This window comes from Bos taurus, chromosome 5, assembly GCF_002263795.3.
Source record: "Bos taurus isolate L1 Dominette 01449 registration number 42190680 breed Hereford chromosome 5, ARS-UCD2.0, whole genome shotgun sequence".
Lineage (NCBI taxonomy): Eukaryota > Metazoa > Chordata > Mammalia > Artiodactyla > Bovidae > Bos > Bos taurus.
Genome location: NC_037332.1, coordinates 6,181,572 through 6,203,546, shown reverse-complemented (window position 1 = coordinate 6,203,546; position 21,975 = coordinate 6,181,572). Strand labels below are relative to the sequence as shown.

The 21,975-nt window shown below is 41.0% G+C and overlaps 1 protein-coding gene across 2 annotated transcripts in view; it reads right to left on the bottom strand.

Annotated features, from left to right (window-relative positions):
- The window catches only part of ZDHHC17 (zinc finger DHHC-type palmitoyltransferase 17), a 100,478-nt gene that overhangs the window by 71,668 nt on the left and 6,835 nt on the right, over nucleotides 1-21,975 (bottom strand). For both annotated transcript variants that reach the window (XM_010804732.4, NM_001206069.1), the window contains exon 2: nucleotides 2,545-2,648. In XM_010804732.4, coding sequence (XP_010803034.1) covers nucleotides 2,545-2,648 — 104 coding nt within the window. The remainder of the gene's footprint in view (nucleotides 1-2,544; nucleotides 2,649-21,975) is intronic.

The window sequence follows — 21,975 nt, the reverse complement described above, 5'->3', positions numbered from 1 at the left end:
ATCAGAATGGCCTCCAAAATGGGCAAGGCACACCCCAGGGTGAGGCTGGGGGAGGCGACACAGTAATGGACCATTCGCAGCAAACGGTGAGGCTACATGCGCATCACAGTTCACAGAGGAAGCAAGTACACTTCACGAACGTTTAGCAGTCTTCACTGCTTTAATGCATACCTACACTGGCTCCGTACTGCATATGTACACACACACACACACACACACACACACACACACACACACACACGCATGCATGCACAAAGTCAGTCAACCTAAGCAAAGACCAGGAGTTCCACAATTCACAAGAGATGACAGCAGCACCTTCAGTTCTCTGTTCTTTTTCGGAAAACTGTTTATTACATGTGCCCAGTTAAGTAAACTATGACTGAGCAACTGAAGACACACACGCGCAGAGGAATCACACACACACACGCACAGAGGAATGTTCATGAGGATGATTCATAGTAATTTCAAGAGAAGTTTCCTTGGGGAGATAAGGGAAAAAGGATGCTGAGCAACCTGCACCAATTACAGCAAAATGTTAGCATCTGCTTCATCTGACAGTTATATTCTTCTCTATATTTACCTGGGGAATTGAAACATTTCAAACTTTAAATAAATGTTTTAAAAGGTAGAAATCATAGACCGCAGACATAGTTAGAGGGTATTTGAGGAATAAAGAAAGGTGTTTTTTTTTCTTAAGATGAAAGATGCTGGAGTATATTTGCTGATGGAAATCATGCATTAGAGAGTGAGATTAATGACAAAGGAGAGAAAGGATATATTAATAGAAGCAAGGTTTGAAAAGGAAGAATTCACGTAGAGCAGTACAATTGGCTTGGTGAAGAGAGCTGGCAGGGTGTGCTTTGGTTCTGACTGTGTGCGCAGCGTAAAGCAGGGTACCAGTGGACTAAGAACTTCAGAAAGGGTGCCTCCGTGAAAGGATGAAACAACCGGCAGTATCCACGTTTTTGGGCTTTTCTGAAAAGTTCCTCTCACTGGTAAAGAATGCCCCTGCAATGCAGAGGATGCAGGCTCAATCCCTGGGTCGGGAAGATCCCCTGGAGAAGGAGATGGCAACCCACTTCAGTATTTTTGCCTGAAAAATCCTGTGGACAGAGGAGCCTGGTGGGCTACCAAAACGACTCAGCAACTAAACATCATCAGATTTTTCAGAATCTAGGGGAAAAAAGTTAACAAGACTTTCAGCTACCGAAGGTATCTTTGGTCAAGAAAAACAGGAAGACTTTCAGGAAGAACAGAGGATTTTGTGGTATTTTAAAATACCACACTCCCACATTTCCCCAGTGGTCCAATGGTAAGAAACAGCCTGCCAATGCAGGGGACATGGGTTCAGTCCCTGGTCTGGGAAGATTCCACGTGCTACAGGGCAACGACGCCCATGGCCCACGACTACTGAAGGCTTCATGCAGGCTCTAGAGCCCACGCGCCACAACAGGAGGAGCCACTGTGATGAGAAGCCGGAGCACCCCAGCCAGAGAGGACCCCCCACTGCCACAGCCAGAGAGGACCCCCCACTATTGCAACCAGAGAGGACCCCCCACTTCACAGCCAGAGAGGACCCCCCACCTGTCACAGCTAGGGAGAACCCCCCACCTGTCACAGCTAGAGAGGACCCCCTACTGTCGCAACCAGAGAGGACCCCCCACTTCACAGCCAGAGAGGACCCCCCCCACCTGTCACAGCTAGGGAGAACCCCCCACCTGTCACAGCTAGGGAGAAACCCCCACTGCCACAGCCAGAGAGGACCCCCCACCTGCCACAGCTAGAGAGGACCCCCTACTGTCGCAACCAGAGAGGACCCCCACCTGCCACAGCCAGAGAGGACCCCCCACTGTCACAGCCAGAGAGGACCCCCCCACCTGTTACAGCTAGAGAGGACCCCCCACTATTGCAACCAGAGAGAACCCCCCACTTCACAGCCAGAGAGGACCCCCCACCTGTCACAGCTAGGGAGAACCCCCCACTGCCACAGCCAGAGAGGACCCCCACCTGCCACAGCTAGAGAGGACCCCCTACTGTCACAGCCAGAGAGGACCCCCCACCTGTTACAGCTAGAGAGGACCCCCCACTATCGCAACCAGAGAGAACCCCCCTCCTGCCACAGCTAGAGAGGACCCCCTACTGTCGCAACCAGAGAGGAACCCCCACCTGCCACAGCCAGAGAGGACCCCCCACTGTCACAGCCAGAGAGGACCCCCCCACTGTCGCAACTAGAGAAAGCCCTCACCCAGCAACAAAGACCTGCCAAGGCTAGAAATAATAAATAAACAAAAATCTTTTAAAAAATACCACAGTCCCATCCTCTGCTCCCAGCAGCCTTGAAAAGAATGTTATATTCCTGGTACTGGTATCATAGTGAGCAGAACAGGAAAGGAGTTCTTTCAAAGCCTCATTCCCAAAGAGGAGTCATTACTTAGGGTGGTTCCCTGGAAGAGTCTACTTGAAAGGCTTATCAACTGGACCTCACCCAGTTGATGACGTAAAAACAGATGTCAAAGAAAAAGACAACTCCAACAAAAAACTTACTGTGTAGCCTTAACTATGTCCCATGTGCTATAGTCATCAATATGAGTTTTCCGTCCCAGGGGTTCACCATATCCATGGTTATAATGGCTCTGAGGTTTGATTTCCTGTTAAAGAAAAAAAAAATTACACAGAAGAAATGAGAAAAGTACAGAAAATATTTCAGTATTTTACTATTGCTTCTGTGCTGTTTGAAGAATGTTCATTATTTAAAATATTAACCTTATGCTAAAGTCCATCCTCTGGAGAAAAAGCATGTTCAAACAGATATACCCCTTACACAAACTCTCAAAATAAACAGCTGTAAGACTTTAAATTAGTGACAAATTAGTCACTGAAATTTATCTTTAGCTCCACAGAACTCTACTTCATCAAATCAACTCTCATTCTCTCTGACCAATTTTTCTATTATTCCAGAACAACCTCTAGTTCTACATCAAAACTTTCATCACCTGCCAAATAAAAACTAAGGTCCTAAAAAAGAAACCCAGGACATTATTTTATTAATCTCAGATATCACCTTTTCTTATATTCCTTCACACTGAGAGCTTGTTAAGCATCTATTAGGTGAATAAAGAAAAATGGGAGTACTCTGTGAGTGCTTAGTTACTCAGTCGTGTCTGACTCTTTGTGACCCCATAGACTGTAGACCATTAGGTTCCTCTTTCCATGGGATTTTCCAGGCAAGAATACTGGAGTAGGTTGCCATTTCCTACTCCAGGGATCCTTCTGTTCCAGGGATTGAACCCTTTGTCTCCTGCACCTCCTGCTTTGACAGGCAGATTCTTTACCACTGCACCACCTATAAATTCGCTTAAGTAATCCTACAAATGTCAACACCCTTAAAGAAACTAATTTTTAAATAAAAATTTAAACAGCCTTATAGAATATTATCAATATATCCATTTAAAGCTTATATACTATGTGCAACTTTCCATTTAAAATGCCAAATTCGCCATGCATAGTCAATTTCTTCAGTATATAGCACTAAGATCCAATTACTTCTACATGAAAACAAAAACTGAGCATGTTTGGCTCTACTATCATCCATTCAAATCTCTATGATTCTGATATTTTTCTCTTATAGGTACACACACATGCAAATGAAAAGATAAAGTATAACAAGATATTTGGAAAGAATTAAATCCTTAGAATAATTCATTTTTTCTTGGCCACTGAAATTTAGTGATACAAATTTAATGGTAGTTCACTGGAGGAAAAAAGGCTATTATCTTCAGCTCACTTTAGCCATTCAACTTATGAAAAATTCCAAAATTGATTTGTCTGGACCATACATTTAGAAGACTACCAACAATACTGCTGAATATTTTCAACAACAAAAAATTTAAAAGTTTCACAAAAATAAATTCTGCTTAATATAACCTTTCAACAAAGCAAGCTTAGTTGCTTACGAAAATGCTATCGCCAATATTAAAACACAACCATAACAATCACAAATACATATTTGCAGAAGAAAGAAGATAGACACCAGTCTTAAGCCAAGATCCACAACATACATACTGCATATAGTTTATTAACTGATTTTTTTTTGAGAGATTGTTCTTGGACTCCATTAAAGTACAATTGGTTAAATGTGAACAGAAGCAGGTACACGATGCTGGGTGTAAGCAACAGTCTGAATAATTGGTGGAGCTAACCAATACATGACTTACCCAGTTTAATTTTTTTAAAACTTTTCTATTAAATTTCTCCACTGAATTCCAGTTCTCAACTTCTCAATACTCTATATTCAGTGGCACAAGAGAAAGACACTTCTCAGATCAGTAACACTGATCTTCCTTTTTTCTAAATATTTTTATATTATTCTCCCCTACCATAGGGAAAATAACTTTTTAAACTTTTGAATCTGACTTTTCTACAGGACTGTAAGACATCTGAAGAAAAGTAAAACCTGGCCATAGTTTACAAGCAGAATAGAACAATATATTCAACAAAACATGTACCGAAAGCCTGCAATAAACAAAACCCTCTACAATGTACTGGGACCCACAAGCCAGGACAGGGTAAGGCCAGTGCAAAGTTTAAGTGGGTTTCAAAAAATTCCATAATCAAAATCTTAAAAATCAAAATGAATTATCTTTTAAAAATCAAACCCCTCCCCAAAAAAGACTACCCAAACATCAAAATTTTAAATATAGACATTACTAGTAGTATTGCTCACTGCTGTTCCTCTGTACCAGGCTCCACTGTGGCTCTCTCACACTGTCCACGGGCTTCTGCTGTTAAAGTGCTGTGCTCAAATTGGTCACCAAATTTGGAAAAACCAGCTGTGGCCACAGGACTGGAAAAGATCAGTTTTCATTCCAATTCCAAGGAAGGGAAATGCCAAAGAACATTCAAACTACCATACAATTGCAGTCATTGCACAGGCTAGCAAGGTTATGCTCAAAATCCTTCAAGCTAAACTTCAGCAGTATGTGAACCAAGAACATCAAGATGCATTACAAGCTAGATGAATCACAAGCTGGAATCAAGACTTGCCAGGAGAAATATCAACAATCTCAAATATGCAGATGATACCACTCTAATGTCAGAAAGCAAAGAGGAACTAAAGAGCCTCCTGATGAGGGTGAAAGAAGAGTGTGAAAAAGCTGGCTTGAAACTCAACATGCAAAAATCTAAGATCAAGCCATCCTTTCCCATCATTTCATGGCAAACAGATAGGGGAAAACTGGTAGCATTTTATTTTCTTGGGCTCCAAAATCACTGCACACGGAGATTGCAGCCATGAAATTAAAAGACGCCTGCTGCCTGGAAGGAAAGCTATGACAAACCTAGACAGCATATTAAAAAGCAGAGACACCACTTTGCCGACAGAGGTTGCTATAGGCAAAGCTATGGTTCTTCCAGGAGTCATATAGGGATATGAGTCTTGGACCACTAAGAAGGCTGAGTGCCGAACTGATGCTTTCAAACTGTGGTGCTGGGAAAGACTTTTGAGAGTCACTTAGACTGCAAGGAGATAGAACCAGTCAATCCTAAAGGAAATCAACCCTGAATACTCATTGGAAGGACTGTTGGTGAAGCTGAAGCTCCAATACTTTGGCCACTTGATATGGAGAGCCAACTCACTGGAAAAGCCCCCGAAGCTGGAAAGATTGAAGGCAAAAGGAAAAGGGGGTGGCAGTGGATAAGATGGGTTAGATAGCATCACCAACTGAATGGACATGAACCTGAGCAAACTCCAGGAGGTAGTGGAGGACAGAGGAGCCTGGCATGCTATACAGTTCACTGTTCAGTCACTAAGTTGTGTCGCTTACAGTCACTTAAGGTCACAAAGAGTGGGACACAACTTAGCAACTGAGCAACAACAAACCACTGTGGCTTGGATCAGTATTGCAAACCAAGATGCAAATACCCAATATGGTCTCTTGCTCTCAAGGCCTTTACAAACCAAAGTGGAAGGACAAAGTAGATAAGACGCAGAGGCAAAGATTAGAAGCAAGAGCTAAGCTAAAACCTAAATAAACACAACATAAGGACCAAAAAGTAATAATATAACTTTAAAACCTATGTCAACATGAAAATCTGCTAGGGCAAACTGCTGTTCTTTTTCTTACTAAGGACAAACATGTTCTTTTACAGGCAAATAACAAATATTCATTAAATAAATGTCTTTTTAAGGCTTACTACTATAATACTTTCATGTGATTTTAATTTCATTTTTATAAAAATCCCAGAGACCTGCTATTATATATGATTAAACTGTATTCTCTGGAGAAGGCAATGGCACCCCACTCCAGTACTCTTGCCTGGAAAATCCCATGGATAGAGGAGTCTGGTGGGCTGCAGTCCATGGGGTCGCTAAGAGTTAGACACAACTGAGAGACTTCACTTTCACTTTTCACTTTCACACATTGGAGAAGGAAATGGCAACCCACTCCAGTGTTCTTGCCTGGAGAATCCCAGGGACAGGGAAGCCTGGTGGGCCGCCATCTATGGGATCGCACAGAGTCGGACACGACTGAAGTGACTTAGCAGCAGCAGCAGCAGCAGCAGCAAACTGTATTCTCAGTTTGTCTTCTATCCATTTTATCCTACTGACAGTGCCAAATGGGATATTCCAATATACTAGAAATCAGACTTTTTTCCAGTAACATTTAAAAGTTAAACCTGTAACCAGTATTTGTTTTATGATAATTATCTGATTTTTAATTTCCTACTATTCAGTAAAGGAAATAAGATTTTTTGAAAGATGGTTTTACATATATCCCTAGAGTAATTCTTGGAGAAGGCAATGGCACCCCACTCCAGTACTGTTGCCTGGAAAATCCCATGGACAGAGGAGCCTGGTAGGCTGCAGTCAATGGGGTCACCAGGAGTCGGACATGACTGAGCAACTTCACTTTCACTTTTCAAAATGGCAACCCACTCCAGTGTTCTTGCCTGGAGAATCCCAGCAACAGGGGAGCCTCGTGGGCTGCCGTCTAAGGGGTCGCACAGAGTCAGACACGACTGAAGCAACTTAGCAGCAGCGGCGGCGGCTAGAGTAATTCTTAAGAGGTCGAGTTATTCCCACTAAAAAGGTAGAAGAAATGGTGTTTAAGCAACTCTCCAACCTGTTTTACTTAAAAAAAAAAAAAAAAAGTAATAATATAGAATTTAAATTATTTGTCTCATTTTAAATCACACTGGAAGCTGATTCATTTCTGGAACTAGTACCCTGCCAATCTGACATGACAACGTTCTCTATCAAGATAAACACCACTATCACTAGGTCTAGGAGCAACAGCTGTGATTTTTAAACTTTAAAAATATAAAATAAAAATAATATGCTAATGTAAACAAATATCACCTATAAGTGTATAGATAATATTAATTTTTAATTATAAATTTGCTATTATACATCTGATAAATTTTCAACATACAAATTGTTAATAACACTAAAATCTTATAATTTTTCCTTGATTTGAATGAAAACCGAGAGACAATTTAATTGGTTTCTCTGCCAAGGAAAGTAATACTGATTTCAAAATACATATGTAGGTCATCACAACTTTTAAGAATACAGTTATTCCGTTAGAAGCAGCACAGTATAACATAAAAAGTCCTTGACTGGGAGAGTACTGAATCGAAAGTCTGCCACTCTCTTATCTAGGCTACAACCCAGCAAGGCAAATAACTACAGCAGGATTCAGGTCCCTTATTAGCAGAAAGAGGAAGACGAGTAAGATGAGCTGAGAGTTTCTCTGAGGTGCCTCAAGGACCACAACAGGGCACCAAAGAGCATGATGGTTTCAGCTCCACTCAACTCACTCCCTTCTTAAACAAAGCACTTTATTATTTAGCCTCTTTTTAGATATATGGGAATTTACATAGTATGTCTTTAATTAAAAAAAAAAAAAGATTCAGCTGCTTTAAAAAAAACTTGAAAAACTACTAGATCAGAAGTCCTCCAAGATCCCTTCTAAGGTAACACACAATGAAATTATTTTATATATTGGAATAAGGCAATTACAGACACTAAAAAGAGTCTTAAATTAACACACAAAGGTTTTTATAGTCCTAGGATTGCTGAACAGAACTGGCAAGACAGAAAGCATCTCCAAAACTTGCTGCTGAAATAGGTGACAGGAATGAGAACTGTGACGAGCTCAGCTGCCATACACTGCTGCTAAGAGAAATCCGTAAGATAAAACCCAAACTCATATGCAGGCACAGGCAAACACTGGCTTGCACATCAAGATGACGGGACTCCATGTGTGCATGCTCAGCTGATTCTGACTCTCTGCAACCCCATGGATTATAATCCACCAGGCTTCTCTGTCCATGGGATTATCCAGGCAAGAATACTGGAATGGGTTGCCATTTCCTTCTCCAAGGGATCTTCCCGACCCAGGGACTGAACCGGAGTATCCTGCAGCGGCAAGTGAATTCTTTATCATCGAGCCACGTGGGAAGCCCCAGTAGGCTCCATCTGTTCAGTTTAGTTCAGTCGCTCAGTCATGTTCGACTCTTTGCAACTCCATGGACTGCAGCACGCCAGACTTCCCTGTCCATCACCAACTCCCAGAGCTTACTCAAACTCATGTCCATTGAGTCGGTGATGCCATCCAACCATCTCTTCTTCTGTCACCCCTTCTCCTTCTGCCTTCTGTCTTTCCCAGGATTAGGGTCTTTTCCAAGGAGTCAGTTCTACACATCAGGTGGCCAAAGTATTGGAGTTCCAGCTTCAACATCAGTCCTTCCAATGAATATTCAGGACTGATTTTCCTTTAGGATTGACTGGTTTGATCTCCTTGCTGTCCAAGGGACTCTCAAGAGTATTTTCCAACATCACAGTTCAAAAGCATCAATTCTTTGGTGCTCAGCTTTCTTTATAGTCCAACTCTCACCTCCATACATGACTACTGGAAAAACCATAGCTTTGACTAGATGTACCTTTGTTGACAAAGTAATGTCTCTGCTTTTTAATATGCTGTCTAGGTTGGTCACAGCTTTTCTTCCAAGGAGCAAGCATCTTTTAATTCTATGCCTGCAGTCACCATCTGCAGTGATTTTGGAGCCCAAAAAAATAATGTCTGACACTGTTTCCACTGTTTCCCCACGATTTGCCATGAAGTGATGGGACCAGATGCCATGATCTTAGTTTTCTGAATGTTGAGTTTTATGCCAACTTTTTCACTCTCCTCTTTCACTTTCATAAAGAGGCTCTCTCTTTCTGACACAAGGGTGGTGTCATCTGCATATCTGAGGTTATTGATATTTCTCCTGGCAATCTTGATTCCAGCTTGTGCTTCATCCAGCCTGGCATTCTGCATGATGTACTCTGCATATAAGTTAAATAAGCATGGTGACAATATACAGCCTTGATGTACTCCTTTCCCAATCTGGAACCAGTCTGTTGTTCCATGTTCAGTTCTTCACAGTCAACAAAAGAGTCCAAAATGCAGTACTTGGATGCAATCTCAAAAATGACAGAATGATCTCTGTTCATTTCCAAGGCAAACCATTCAATATCACAGCAATCCAAGTCTATGCCCCAACTAGTAATGCTGAAGAAGCTGAAACTGAATGGTTCTATGAAGACCTACAAGATCTTCTAGAAGTAACACCCAAAAAAGATGTCCTTTTCATTATAGGGGACTGGAAGGCAAAAGCAGGAAGTCAAGAAACACCTGGAGTAACAGGCAAATTTGGCCTTGGAGTATAGAATGAAGCAGGGCAAAGGCTAATAGAGCTTTGCCAAGAGAACGCACTGGTCATAGCAAACACCCTCTTCCAACAACACAAGAGAAAACTCTACACATGAACATCACCAGATGGTCAACACCGAAATCAGATTGATTATATTCTTTGCAGCCAAAGATGGAGAAGCTCTATTCAGTCAGCAAAAACAAGACCAGGAGCTGACTGTGGCTCATATCATGAACTTCTTATTGCCAAATTCAGACTTAAATTGAAGAAAGTAGGGAAAACCACCAGACCATTCAGATACGACCTAAATCAAATCCCTTATGATTATACAGTGGAAGTGACAAACAGATTCAAGGGATCAGATCTGATAGAACACCTGAAGAACTATGGATGGAGGTTCGTGACATTGTACAACAGACTCCATAACATGTGTTTATCCACATGCCTGGGTGGATAGCTAACAAACTAATTAAGTGTGTGCAATCTAGTTAATTTTTTAAAAATGCTGCTGCTGCTAAGTCGCTTCAGTCATGTCTGACTCTATGGGACCCCACAGACAGCAGCCCACCAGGCTCTGCCGTCCCTGGGATTCTCCAGGCAAGAACACTGGAGTGGGTTGCCATTTCCTTCTCCATTGCGTGAAAGTGAAAAGTGAAAGAGAAGTCGCTCAGTTGTGACCGACTCGTAACGACCCCATGGAATGCAGCCCTCCATCCATGGGATTTTCTAGGCAAGAGTACTGGAGTGGCTTACCATTGCCTTCTCCTATTAAATTCATTTAAAACAAAGAGGGAGGCAGCACTGACCAAAGAATCCTCTATGGCACAGTACTTTATCACCCACCAAATACAGATGTTTTTATAAGTGCTCTATAAGAAAAGGTGCTCCCAGAATTGGTTCTATGGCAGAGTGTATCTGAAAGAACAAACATGCACAGAGTAAGTTCAGGAATGCTCAGAAAGAACAGTAAGGGCAGGGACTTGTCCTATCATTAATTACAAGAGATAGAAAGCAAGCCAATGAAAATCTAGGAGTGCTGCAGTAACAGGGCAGTTAGGAGAAGGAGAACTGGGATCAAGAGGGAAAGGCATGTTATTCAGCAAATGGTTGTGCACGCATGCTCAGTCATGTCCAGCTCTTTGTGATCCCATTAGGCTCCTCTGTTCATGGAATTTTCTGGGCAAGAATACTGGAGGGGGTTGCTATTTCCTTCTCGAGGGGATCTTCCCAACCTAGGGACCAAATCCATGTCTCTTGTGTCTCCTGCAACGACAGGCAGATTCTTTACTACTGCGCCACCTGGGATCCCTTAGAATACCTGACTGAGTAAATGGTATAAGCAGACAAACCAGCCATTTAGGATTTTTTAAAAAGAAATTCAACAAGCTCCAACACAAAATGGTCGTGTGTGTGACAGAAAAACGCCAACAAATACAGCCAAGGATATAGTTTCTTTAATGGCAGATGATGCTGAAACTTGTCTGAAAAGGCAGTGCCACACCAAGCAGAATTCAGAGCAGCATGCTCCCAGGGGGAAGCTTCCAAGGTCAGCAACGTATTCCCTGAGAACACACGGGGAGATGGCTACAGCATTCTCCAAGTGAACAGGAGGTCACGTGCCCTCCTGTACTCAGGGCGTCTCTGTGCCCTTCTGGATGCTCCCATCCTGGACATAAAACCACGTGCTTGCTGCTTACCAGGTCCAAGCAATAACTTGTTCAAAAGAGCTCGAGGACTTTCCTGAGTGATCAATGCAAGACCAGGTAAGCTGCAGATCAACTTTCCAGGATTCCTAGATAAGAGGCAATCAGATCTCAGGACCAGGCCTCAATCTGCCTAAGGACTCCTCCTCTAAGATTCCCATCTCAGTTCTTACATTAGATAACTTCCATCAGATTAAAATTTTAAATATAAGAATATCAGTAATAATAGTTCTAATGTTTAAAAAAAAGCTCTGAGAAAAGCATGAGTAACAACACTTTGAAAAATGGGCAAAGAATATGAAGATAATTCAAAGAGGGCAAAACACAATGGCAAATACAGGTATGAGAAGACACTATAATTCTCAATTACTATCAATGTATTTCCAAACTAAGAGGGAGAGAGAGAGAGAACTGGAGCACAGAATCAATTCAGTGAACTCCTAGAGCGCATACGTGTGTGTTCCCTGTCTGCCTTTGGGGCATTAACTCATACACACGGGTGCGTTAGAAAACCAGCAGGGCGCCACCCCGCGCTCGTGTCAGGGCGCCACCGCACGCTGACGAGCTACACGGCGCAAACGCCTGCTGTCAGGTGTCACTGTGACAGGGTGAACTCTGAACCAAGAAGCTAATTATACTTAATTATATAATTTTGAGCTGCTCAAATTTAATTCTATAAAATGTATAGAACAATACCAAGGGTTACTGACAAGAAGAAGCAAGGAAAGAACATCTCTATGCACAATTGACTTATTTTTAAGTCCTAACCAAAACTGATGAGCCAAATGTGAGACCTTCTTAGAACCTAGGTAGTGATGAACGAAATTCTAGGAATATCATGAGGATTTTTTTCTAAAGAATAAATAATGAAAGGACAGCACAAGCATAAAACATACAAACAAGTGAGCAATGAAGGATAAAGAAAAGTAATAGCCACCACAAAATTATAAAATAACTTTCTTTTTAAAATATATCTAGTTAACAGTGCCACTCAAGATGGAATTTCTCACTAATCCATTTGACGTACCCTCTTTAAGGGAAGACTGGACAAAAATGATTTGGTAGTACAATGGAAAGATCTCACATCAATTTTTCAGTTAGAGGCCTCTTACATACTGTGCTCCGCTGTGGCCCCAGATGCCCGGTTAAGATAAAACGACTTTCATTTTGAAAACAGACCAACTTGAGGCATAAGTTCTCTTTATGCTGCAGAACCACCACTGTCTCAAACTCACTTTGTTTGCTTCCAACAGATTTTACATGAGGAGAATATTTATCAGCTTCTATAAAAAGCTGATTTTCACTTCATTTCCTTCTAGCATTAATCAATATGTATACACGTGTATATAACAATATACATAAATCTGGCATATTTTTTCCCTTCCACAGACATTTGATAAACAAATGCCTATATGTGTATTTTTCTCCCTCTCTTAAAAAAAATAAATAATTTTATTTTTAGGATTTTTATTTAGGATAGTTTAAGATTTACAAAACCAATGAAGAGTCCCCATATTTATTCCACACACCCAGTTTCCACTATTATTAACATCTAACATTACTATGGTACAATTGTTTTAATTCAATCAACATTACCATTAACTGAGGAAAGTGAAGAGGAACTAAAAAGCCTCTTGATGAAAGTGAAAGTGGAGAGTGAAAAAGTTGGCTTAAAGCTCAACATTCAGAAAACGAACATCATGGCATCCGGTCCCATCACTTCATGGGAAATAGATGGGGAAACAGTGGAAACAGTGTCAGACTTTATTTTTTGGGGCTCCAAAATCACTGCAGAGGGTGACTGCAGCCATGAAATTAAAAGACGCTTACTCCTTGGAAGGAAAGTTATGACCAACCTAGATAGCATATTCAAAAGCAGAGACATTACTTTGCCAACAAAGATTTGTCTAGTCAAGGCTATGGCTTTTCCTGTGGTCATGTATGGATGTGAGAGTTGGACTGTGAAGAAGGCTGAGCGCCCAAGAATTGATGCTTTTGAACTGTGGTGTTGGAGAAGACTCTTGAGAGTCCTTTGGACTGCAAGGAGATCCAACCAGTCCATTCTGAAGGAGATCAGTCCTGGGATTTCTTTGGAAGGAATGATGCTAAAGCTGAAACTCCAGTACTTTGGCCACCTCATGTGAAGAGTTGACTCATTGGAAAAGACTCTGATGCTGGGAGGGATTGGGGGCAGGAGGAGAAAGGGACGACAGAGGATGAGATGGCTGGATGGCATCACTGACTCGATGGACTTGAGTCTGGGTGAACTCCGGGAGTTGGTGATGGACAGGGAGGCCTGGCATGCTGCAATTCATGGCGTTGCAAAGAGTCAGACACGACTGAGTGAACTGAACTGATACTTTATTTATATCAGGGCTTCCCTGGTGGCTCAGACAGTAAAGCGTCTGCCTGCAATGTGGGAGACCCCTGGGTTGGGAAGATCCCCTGGAGAAGGAAATGGCAATCCACTCCAGCACTCTTGCCTGGAAAATCTCATGGACAGAGGAACCTGTCCATGGGGTCGCAAAGAGTAGGACAAGACTGAGCGACTTCACTTTCACTTTTCATACTGTATTCAGATTGTCTTAATTTTTAGGTAATGTCCTTTTTCTGTTCCAGGATTCCATCTAGGGTGTCACATTAAAGTTGTCACAGTTCCCTAGGCTGTTCTTGGGTATGACAATTTCTCAAACTTTACTTATTCTTGATGACCTTGACGAGTATGTGTTTTGTTTTAGGGCTTTCCTCATAGCTCAGCTGGTAAAGAATCCGCCTACAATGCAGGAGACCCTGGTTCAATTCCTGGGTCAAGAAGATCTGCTGGAGAAGGGATATGCTACCCACTCCAGTATTCTTGGGCTTTCCTTGTTGGCTCAGCTGGTAAAGAATCGCCTGCAATGTGGGAGACCTGGGTTCAATCCCCGGGATGGGAAGATCCCCTGGAGAAGGGGAAAAGGCTACCCACTCCAGTGTTCTGGCCTTGAGAATTCATAGACTATATAGTCCATGGGGTTGCAAAGAGTCAGACACAACCGAGCAACTTTCACTTTCTTTCACTTTCATGTGTTTTTAAAATGTGTTAGCTTTTAATGTAACCTAATTTTGTAAATTTCCTTTGACAGTGCTATATAATCTTTATTTGCCCAAATATTTATATATCTTTAGGTAGTCTGTAATCACAGTATTCATATATTTTATACTCTTCCCTTTACATTTCCTCTTAGAATGACTACTATTAAAAAGACAAGATATAATAAATGTCAAAGACGATGTGAAAAAAGGAGACCCTCGTACACTGTTGGTGGGACTGTAAACGGAAACAGTCACTTATGGAAAATAGTATGGAGATTCCTCAAAAAATTAAGAATAGAATTACCATATGACTATACTATACTTAGACTGACCAGGTTAATTTTGGAGGAATCTGATGGGTACTAAATTTTATCTTGTTTTCATCTGCATTTCCCTGAAGCAAACTGAAAAAAATTTATCTAGAATATCGATCCTGCTGAAAAGTCACCAAGTCAACCACTGGATGTAGCAATATAGATTTCCTGTTACTTTAACAGGGTAGGGGCACACACCAGACCACAACTGATTAAGGAAAAGATGGAAGGAAAGAAACGAGGAACAGCAAGCACAGGCAAATCTTTGGAGTTTTGATACAAGGAAGAGCAAAGAAGTAGGGCAGTAGGCAGAAAAGAAGAGGAATCAAAGGAAAACACAGTTTGGGTTTTCAGATTTTTTTAGGATGGGAGAAATGACTGCTAGTAGAAATGATCTGGTAGAGTCAAAAACTGATGAGGTAGAAGTATGAATAGAGAACTGCTGGAGAGATGCCGTAAGTGGGCACGAGAGGATAGAAATTACCATAAACAAACATATGCAGTACTTCTATACTAAAAAACACAGAACACTGATGAAAGAAATCAAAGAAGATCTAAATAAATAGGCAGACATACCATATTTACGGACTGGAAGACTACAAACGGTTAAGATGTCAATTTCCCCCACACGGAGAGATAAACTTAAAGCAAGTCCTATCAAAATCCCAGCAAGATGTTCTGTATGTATATATAACACTATTCTATTAATAAAACTCATATGCAGGGCTTCCCAGGTGGCTCAGTGGTAAAGTGGAGACACAGGAGTCTCTGAGTTGGGAAGATCCCCTGGAGGAGGAAATGGCAACCCACTCTGGTATTCTTGCCAGGAAAATCCCATGGACAGAGGAGCCTGGCGGGCTACAGTCTATGGGGTCACAGTGAGTCGGACACAACTGAGTGCATATACAAAATTTATATGGAAAGGCAACTAAAACAGCTAAAATAATTTCAAAAATAAAAAAAGGAATTGTACAAAGAAGCAGTCTGTTCAAGACTTTGTACATAGCTCCAGCAATCAAGACCGTGTAGTACTAGGTGAGAGACAGATACATAGATCAATGAAACAGAATCCAGAACCCAGAAATGAAAACATACAAATATGCTCTCCTGATTCAATGGAGGGATGATAAGCTTTTCAACAAATGGTGCTAGAGCAGCTGGACATTTATGGGGGGGGGTGGAATGTTCAACTTAATTTTCACATTTCATACAAAAAAAAAAACCTCAAAATTGATCCTGAACTTAAACATAAATGTTACAAGTAAAACCATAAACTGTTTGAACAACAACAACAAAAAAACCTCTTGGATCTACTGCTAGGCAAAGAGAACTTAAACTTAACATCAAAAGCACAATCCATAAAAGGAAAAATTTATAAACTGAAATTAATCAAAATTTAAATATATATAGGAGAAATGGCACCCCACTCCAGTACTCTTGCCTGGAAAACCCCATGGATGGAGGAGCCTGGAAGGCTGCAGTCCATGGGGTCATAAGAGTCAGACACGACTGAGCGACTTCACTTTCACTTTCATGCATTGGAGAAGGAAATGGCAACCCACTCCAGTGTTCTTGCCTGGAGAATCCCAGGGACGGGGGAGCCTGGTGGGCTGCCGTCTATGGGGTCGCACAGAGTCGGACACGACTGAAGTGACTTAGCAGCAGCAGTGTCCCCCCACAAATCCATCCGCTGAAGCCCTAACTGGTCAAGTTAAAATGACGTCATCAAGGTGGGCCCTAGTCCAGCGTGACTGGCGTCCTGTCAGTCGCTCAGTCATACCCGACTCTTGGTGACACCATGGACTGTAGGCTCCTCTGTCCATGATCCCATGGGCATGCCAGGCTCCTCTGCCCATGAGACTCTCCAGGGAGGATACTGGAATGGGTATTTTCTACTCCAGGGATAAAATGTGGACATGCCAACACCAGAGATAGGTACACACTCAGAAACAGACACGCTGAGGACACAGCAAGAGGGCTGCCATCTGCTAAGCAGAGTGACACCTCAGAAGAAACCACACCTGCCAACCTTGTTCTTGGATTCCTTGTTTCCAGAACTAAATAAATGAGAAAATAAATTTCCATTATTTAAGACGTTTCATATGTGATGTTTTATCATGGTGGCTCTAGCAAACTAACACAGATACAAAGAAATATTTAACCCAGGAAGATATAGATGGCAAATAAGCACATGAAAACAAAGTCAGCACCATTAGCTGCTAGGGAAATGTAAATTAATAACATAATGCCTTACCATCACATACCTATTAAAATGGGCTAAAATTAAAAAGTGACCACACCAAATGCTGGAAAGGAGGCAGAGAGATCAGATTACTCACACACCACTAAGTTGGTTGGAATGTACAGCCACTCCAGAAAACAGTCTGACCGTTTTTTAAAAATTTTAACATACAACTATCATATGGCCCAGTAACAGTACTCTTAGGTATTTATCCTAGAGAAATGAAAAACTTAACGTTTACACAGGATCTTTACACAAATACTTAAAGCAGCTTTACTTATAATAACCCCAAACTGGAAACAATGCGGATGTATATCCACATACCACCCAGTAACAGGAAGGAATGAACTACTGATACATGCTAAAACCTGCATGAATCCCCAAACTGTTAATCTAATGAAAAAAGCCAGTCTCACAGGAATACACACGTGATTTCATTTTTAAAAATTCTTAAAATTACAAAATTATAGACATGGGAGAATAGATTGGTATGGGTATACAAAGGCAATATGAAAGATCTTTCTGGTGATAAAAATATCCTGTAACTTCACTGATTCAATATCAATTTCTCGGATGTGGTATTATAATTTTGCAAGGTGTTACCATTTGAAAAAGCTATATAAAATGGTACACAGAATCTCTCTGCATTTTTTCTTCCAATGACATGTGAATCTGTAATTATGTCCATATAAAAATTTTTTAATTCAAAGAAAATCATTAACTTAAAACATTTAAAATGTGTAATTTATAAATACAATATGTCTCAATAAAAATAGCTATGTGGTTAAAAAAATAGCTTTAAAAGATATAAATTAAAACAAAAACCATACAGACCAGTGTTGTCCCATATAACTTTCTGCAATTACTGATATATTCTATATTTCTGTGCTATCTATAATACTGGTCACTAGCCACACGTGGCTAATAAAACACTGAAAATGTGACTAATATAACTGACAAACTCAAATTTTTATTTTAATCAGTTTAAATAGCCACAAGCCACTGGTGGCTACCAGACTGGATAAGGCAGATCTAGACATTTTATAATGGGAAAGATCATTATGTGCTAAGATGAAACTATGGCAAAAGTGTATTCAGAAAAAGTGTAAATTTTATAACACTGTATGATACCAGTAGGGTTTCCCAGGTAGCACAGTGGTAAAGAATCCATCTGCTGATGCAGGAGATGTAAGAGTCACGGGTACAGAGTCAGGAAGATCCCCCGGAGGAGGAAACGGCAACCCACTTCAGTACTCTTGCCTGGGAAATCCTATAGTCAAAGGAGCCGGGTGGGCTACAGTCCATGGGGTTGCAGAGTTGGACTTAGCAACTAGACAACAACATTCAATTATCCTCAGGAAAAAAGGAGACAAGTAAGGAAATAACAAGTATCATATCAAGTGTTAAATCGAAAGCAAAACTTCCTTAGAAAATAATGTCTACATTTTATTCATGATTATAAAAATTACAGAATTATGAATGAAGATTAATGCATATTTATAATCACAGTGAAGGGAGATAAAACCTCCAAGGTAGAAACAGATTCAACAACGCTGAACAATTCTCTCTCTCATAATCTTGAACAGCAGAAAGAAAGGGAAGACTGTAGAACAGTAACAGCTAACTCTGTGCCAACTGCTATTCTAAACTTTGGAGGTAGGATTCCTCAGAATCAAAGATGCTGCTAACTGTAAGATGCACATTGTTGTTCGTTGTTCAGTCATTAAATCATGTCTGACTCTGCCACCCAATGGACTGCAACATACCAAGCAGTATGGACATACGTGTCTATCACCATCTCCTGGACTTTGCTCAAACTCATGTCCATTGAGTTGACGATGCCATCCAACCATCTCAATTCTGTTAACCCTCTTCTCCTGCCCTCAATCTTTTCTAGCATCAGGGTCTTTTCCAATGGCTTGGCTATTCGATGAGAGGGCCAAAGTATTGGAGCTTCAGCTTCAGCATCAGTCGTTCCAATTAATATTCAGGATTGATTTCCTTTAGGATTGACTGGTTTGATCTCCTTGCTGTCCAAGGGACTCTCAAGAGTCTTCTCCAGCACCACAGTTCAAAAGCATCAATTCTTCGGTGCTCAACCTTCTTTATGGCCCAACTCTCACATCCTTATATGACTACTGGAAAAACCACAGTTTTTACTAGACGGACCTTTGTCAGCAAAGTAATGTCTCTGCTTTTTAATACACTGTCTAGTTTTGTCATAGTTTTTCTTCCAAGGAGCAAGCGTCTTTTAACATCATAGATGTGGTCACCATCTGCAGTGATTTTGGAGACCAAGAAAATAATATCTACCACTGTTTCCCCATGTATTTGCCATGAAGTGAAGGCACCCGATGCCATGATCTTAAGTCTGTGAATGTTGAGTTTTAAGCCAGCTTTTTCACTCTTCTCTTCCACCTTCATCAAGAAGCTCTTTAATCCCTCTTTGCTTTTTGCCATTAGGGTAGCATTATCTGCATATCTGAGGTTGATATTTCTCCCAGAGATCTTGATTCCAGCTTGTGATTCACACACAAGATGCACATGGTACTGTAATATTTAATACTGAAAAAAAAATCCATGCGGAAGTAGACTCACACAGTTCAAGCCCATGTGTTCAAGGGTCAACTGTACATGACATTATGATAAAGGGATAACTATGGAGACAGCAAAAAGATCAGAGGTTGCCAGAGTTAGCAGAGAGAGAGGGATGAGGAGACAGAATACAGAGCATTTTCAGGGCAATGGAACTATTCTGTGTGATACTGTAATAGTAGATACAGGTCATTATTCATTTGTCAAAACCCGTATTAAAACCCAGAAGAGAACCGGAAGTAAAGTACAGACTGGATGATAACGAAGGGTCAATGCATGTTCCATGGCTAACAAGCATGCCACCTCCAGTGCAAGTTGTTGACACCTGGTATATGGGAATTCTCTGTACTTTCTGCTCAATGTTGCTGCGAACCTCAAACTATTCTAAAAATCAATCTATTAAAAATATTTTTTATAATATCGAGGACATTTGCCATCACAGCCAGCTATTCAATCAATTCTGTATCATCACTATCACAGGCTGCTGCACAAAACTAAAGGGGCAACTGGATTTAAGCAGCTTGAAAGTGAAAGTGAAAAGTGAAAGTGAAGTTGCTCAGTCCTGTCCAACTCTTTGTGACCCCATGGACTGTAGCCCACCAGGCTCCTCCGTCCATGGGATTCTCCAGGCAAGAATACTGGAGTGAGTTGCCATTTCCTTCTCCAGGGGATCTTCCCGACCCAGGGATAGAACTCAGGCCTCCCACATTGCAGGCAGACACTTTAACCTCTGAGCCACCAGGGAAGCCCTGAATTCAAATTCAGTTCTGCTACTTACCAGCAAGTACCCTCTCTATGCATCAATCCTCTCCTTTGTAAAAGATGTATTTAAAAAGGTGTGGGAATTAAATGAATGAACATATATGCAAAACTGCTTAGGGCAGTGGCTAGCTCATAGTTATAATTTGATAACTGTTAGCAATTACACTTGTGATTATCAGAAGACTGAGGAAATAACATGAAAAGCACACAATACAATGCCTTATACCTTAAATCTCAAGTTAGCATCCTTCTTCCTTCTTGCACAAAAAAAGAAAAACAAGTAATAAAACTTTCCCCACATATCAAGTGTGTGTCAGAGAGGGGAGGATAAAGTATAGGACTGTTTATAGTATCACCTCTGAAAGTTTTTCAAAACATACGTACCACAAACCCAAATACTAAATTAGAAACTTTGAAAAGTGTATATGGAAGCATGTGTATTCTAACAAAGTCCTCCCTAAGGTTCTAATACACACACACACAGAGACACACACACACAGACACACACATTCTTATGTTACCCAACCCATCTCCCAGGCTGATGGGAGATGAAGTTACTGCATACCAGCAGTGAATGGGATTTAATGCACTGAAATATATATTTTAACATAAATGTCTTGGAGTTCTTACACATTATCTAGATCTAGGGCTGGCAAATAGAGCCTATAATTCAAATCTGGCCCAGCACCTAAGTTTATATATAAAGTTTTATTGAAACACAGCACAGTCATTCAATCCCATATTGCCTACAACTGCTTCCATACAATCACCACTGAGCTGAGTCGCTGCTCCAGAGACTACATAGTCCACAAACTTGAAAATACTTTCTATCTGGCCTTTACAGAGAATGTTTCCCAACCGTAGTCTGGATTATTCATGCAGAATGCTATTCAGTAGCTCAACTAGAACATTTACTGTTAACAATGAGTGCAGTGTAATTACAGAGTCCCAAAGTACGTAAAAAACTAGAAGACTGGAACAAAGCAAATAAACAGTTCTTCACATTAAGAGTACAGAGCACAGAAAGTTTCCCTGGAGCATTCCTTCTTTATGGAAACTGTTCCTCCCCTGATTCCAAGCAAGAAACCTTGGCCAAGTTTACGCTCTCTCCCATGGTCATAGGAGTGGGCACATAAACTAAATCAGGATGACCTGATTCCACTTTCCAGTGTGGAATGAGGAAGACATGCAGTCCCTCTCTAATGGTTAGCTGAGATTTTAGATATAATGCTGGCATCCATGTCCCCACTGCAGAGAATACAGAACCTACTCTGCATAAGGAGAAAATGAAGCTGAAAGGCAGGGATGAGATGAGAGAGAAGACTGTCTTGGTGTCATTCTCGGCTCAGGTTCCAGTTATCCTTGAGCTCAGCTGCACTGCTGGCATCCCAAGTGTGGGCTATGTGAACGAGGAAATTCCGTTTTTTGCCCAAGGAGATTTTTAAAAGGCTGGTGACATTTGCAGTCCAAGGATTCTAACTAACACGACAAGCAACTTCTTCAGTCACAGAACGGTTTGTTCATTCAATCATTCATTCATCCATTCATTTATTTTAACAAGAATGAGAATAGTTCTGGTCACTGATTT